This window comes from Procambarus clarkii, chromosome 25 (genome assembly GCF_040958095.1).
Source record: "Procambarus clarkii isolate CNS0578487 chromosome 25, FALCON_Pclarkii_2.0, whole genome shotgun sequence".
NCBI classification, from domain to species: Eukaryota; Metazoa; Arthropoda; class Malacostraca; order Decapoda; family Cambaridae; genus Procambarus; species Procambarus clarkii.
This window is the reverse complement of record NC_091174.1, coordinates 27709187-27712867: the sequence shown is the minus strand read 5'-3', so window position 1 is coordinate 27712867 and position 3681 is coordinate 27709187. Positions and strand designations below refer to the sequence as shown.

General features: G+C 48.3%; 1 protein-coding gene across 1 annotated transcript; it reads left to right on the top strand.

The window, feature by feature from the left end:
- The first annotated feature begins 510 nt into the window (after positions 1-510).
- Positions 511-1884, top strand: LOC138368490 (uncharacterized). Its single transcript, XM_069331011.1, has 2 exons — positions 511-685; positions 1244-1884. The coding sequence occupies exons 1-2, from the start codon at positions 511-513 to the stop codon at positions 1882-1884; spliced, it is 816 nt and encodes a 271-aa protein (XP_069187112.1).
- Positions 1885-3681: the final 1797 nt, after the last annotated feature.

Here is a 3681-nt window from a genome sequence, read left to right as displayed (position 1 = left end):
GTTCTCTAATCTGTGGTTGGATATGTCTCAATAAATTTCCTGGTATAATATTATTGTTTGCTATTCTCCATCTTAGACTAGTCAAGTTGAAGTCACGTAGGAAGATAATATCAGGTATCGGGCTCTCCAAATTATCAAGACTATTCTCTGTTTTGTATATCTGTTCTGCGAATTCATCGGCCGTTCCATCTGGCTGTTTGTACATTAGAACAATAACTAAGTTTATCCTCGCTATTTTTACTCCCGGTACCTCTACCACCTCATTTGTAACGTTAAGGAGCTCCGACCATACAATTGTGGTCTTTCCTAATATACAGACCTAGTCCTCCATATGACCTAGTTATGCTATCACACCTGTATAGATTATATCCTGGAATCCAGATCTCACTGTCCAAGAATTCCCCTGCATGGGTTTCTGTTCCAAATACTGCATTTGTCTCCGTGAGGAGGCCATTTAATAATTGTACTTTGTTGTTTGTTCTTGTTTTTAGTCCTTGTATGTTGGCAAAGATGAATGAGGTTACTCTATTAGGGATAGTTTTACTAGGAGCTGGGAGCTTGGAGCTCTGCTCCCAGATACAGAATGCAGCAGATACAGGCAATGTAAGGGGAATCTTACATCTTGCATCGGGCAATACTCCTGGAAAAGACGGCATTCCTGCTGAAACCTTGAAGTGCTGCAGAGGTAACTTACTCATGGAGCTGCATGAAATTCTCTGCCTCTGCTGGGAAGGAGAGATGCCACAGAAATTGAGAGACGCCAACATCGTCACGCCGTATAAGAATAAAGGTGACAGGGAAGACTGCAACAATTACTGTGGCATTTTCCTCCTCAGTATTGTTGGAAAGCTGTTTACTCGAGTCACATTGAAGAGGCTCCAAGTAATTGCAGAGAGAGTCTGTCCAAAATCACAATGCGGATTCCGAGGTAGCAGCTCCACCATCGACATGATCTTTTCCCTCAGAAAACTGCAGGAGAAATGCAGGGAACAGTAGCAGCCACTCTTCGTAGCATTCATAGATCTGACAAAGGCCTTCGACCTTGTCAGCAGGGATGGCCTGTTCAAAATCCTCCCCATGATTGGATGCCCACCCAGGCTCCTCAGCATCATCAGATCTTTCCATGAGAACATGAAAAGCACCGTGGTCTTTGATGGCCTAACATCAGATGCCTTTGACATCCGAAGTGGAGTAAAGCAGGGCTGTGTTCTGGCTCCAACCCTATTCGGGATTTTCTTTGCAGTTATGCTGCGGCACGCCTTCGGATCTGTCACGGAAGGCATCCACCTCCGGACCAGGTCGGATGGAAATCTCTTTAACATCGTCCGGCTGAGAGCCAAGACAAAGGTTCAGCTGAGGTGTCTGCACGTCTTCCTTTTTGCTAACGACGCAGCAGTCACTGCCCACTCAGGCGAAGACCTCCAATGGCTCATGTCCCGCTTTAGCGAGGCCTGTCAGGCTTCTGGACTCACCATCAGCCTGAAGAAAACACATTTCATGGGACTAGGAGTGAACATCTCACCTGACATCGCCATCTCCAATTTCAAATTGGAAGTCGTTCACGACTTCGTGTATCTGGGCTCCACAATCTTTGAATCCCTCTCTCTTGATACGGAGCTAAACAAACGCATCGGAAAAGCATCTACTACCATGTCCAGACTGACAAAGAGAGTGTGGGCCAACAATGAGCTGACTGAGTGTACCAAGATCCAGGTTTACAGAACCTGTGTCCTGAGCACTCTCCTATATGGCATTGAGTCTTGGACACTCCACACCAGTCAGGAAAGACAGCTAAATGCCTACCACATGCACTGCCTCCAACACATCTTGGACATCACCCGGCAGGACAAGGTGACAAATAACAGCCTCCTGGGGGAGAGCTAGAATCACTAGTATGTACACAATGCTGAAGCAGAGACGAATGCGCTGACTCGGGCACTTGGTGCGAATGGGCGACGGCAGGATCCCCAAGGATCTCTTGTATGGAGAGCTGACGCAGGAAAAGCATCGAACAGGCAAACCCTAGCTACGGTACAAAGACGTAAGCAAGAGGGACCTGAAAGCCATGGACGTCAATCTTGCTACGTGGGAAACACTGGCCGCAGACCGTTCAGCCTGGAGGCAGTCTGTTCAAAGAGGTCTCCAAGTTCGAGGAGTCACTGGCCAAGAAATCGGAGGCAAAGAGACAGAGGATAGCCGGTAGCCAGGAAGACAGACCAGAATCGGACTTCGTTTGTGCTCAGTGTGAGATAGACTGCCATTCTCGGATTGGCCTCATCAGTCACACCAGACGCTGCACCAGGATTGACAACCAGAGTACATCCCCATAGTCTCTTGAGACTGAAGGATGCCTATTTCACAGGAATTTAGGAAGTGACACCCACAGCTGCCATGTTTACCAACACACGAGCACAGATTGGTGACGAACACCATCAATGTTTCGTGACTGGGGGATTGAGTACGATGCCAGGGACTGGGGGACCATGTCGGGGACTGCTGGGGACACTGTCGGGGGACTTGGGACCATGTCGGCGACTGCTGAGGACCATGCTAGGACACAAAGACCCATACTGGTGATTGTGGACCATGCCGAGGAGTGTGGGAGCTAACAAAAGACTGGGAACCATGCTGAGAACGCGGGATCATGCTGGGGGACTATGGGTCTATGCTAGGAACTTAGAACCATCCAGGGAACTAAGAACCACGCCGGAGACTCACAAGCTTGGTTCATGAATTAGTCGTCAACCATGAATCAAGCATTTGAAAAACCGGTAAAGAGATGAGAGGCTCATCATCAACAATAATCCCAGCTCATGTATAGGCAGCAAGCAAGGCTGAAAATCTACCCGGCAGCCGAGACATGGTCAATGTGAACTATGCCAATCCGGCTGCATTAAGAAGCTGCGTACCGAGAACCGGCAACGCCAGCCGGCTGCTGTTGCCCTGAAAGATAGTCGACGATCGCAGCTAAATTTGTTCCTTCTCATAGGATTGTATTTTATAATGTTTTTTGAGAAATTTAGTGATTCGGATTATTGCACATCTCTTCGTTTCGCATCTTTTAGGTACTTACAACCGGCATAGTTTTGTACCAAGAATTTAGTACTTCAACATCCAGTTAGCAGCGTTCCAGGAATGGCTCATCATCAGATATGAGAGAGAGAGAGAGAGAGAGAGAGAGAGAGAGAGAGAGAGAGAGAGAGAGAGAGAGAGAGAGAGAGAGAGAGACAGAGAGAGACAGAGAGAGAGAGAGAGAGACAGAGAGAGAGAGAGAGAGAGAGAGAGAGAGAGAGAGAGAGAGAGAGGAGAGAGAGAGAGAGAGAGAGAGAGAGAGAGAGAGAGAGAGAGAGGGAGAGAGAGAGAGGGAGAGAGAGAGAGAGAGAGAGAGAGAGAGGGAGAGAGAGAGAGAGAGAGAGGGAGAGAGAGAGAGAGAGGGAGAGAGAGAGAGAGAGAGACAGAGAGAGAGAGAGAGAGACAGAGAGAGAGAGAGAGGGAGAGAGAGAGAGAGAGAGGGAGAGAGAGAGAGAGAGAGAGAGAGAGAGAGGGAGAGAGAGAGAGAGAGAGGGAGAGAGAGAGAGAGAGAGACATAGAGAGAGAGAGAGAGACAGAGAGAGAGAGAGAGAGAGAGAGAGAGAGAGAGAGAGAGAGAGAGAGAGAGAGAGAGAGAGAGAGAGAGAGAGA

Bases quoted from the DNA above. Each gene is read 5' to 3' on its own strand.
- LOC138368490 (XM_069331011.1), top strand. From the start codon at position 511: ATGAATGAGGTTACTCTATTAGGGATAGTTTTACTAGGAGCTGGGAGC. The intron at 686-1,243 runs GTAACTTACTCA...TTTTCTTTGCAG, and splicing joins AACCTTGAAGTGCTGCAGAG to TTATGCTGCGGCACGCCTTC.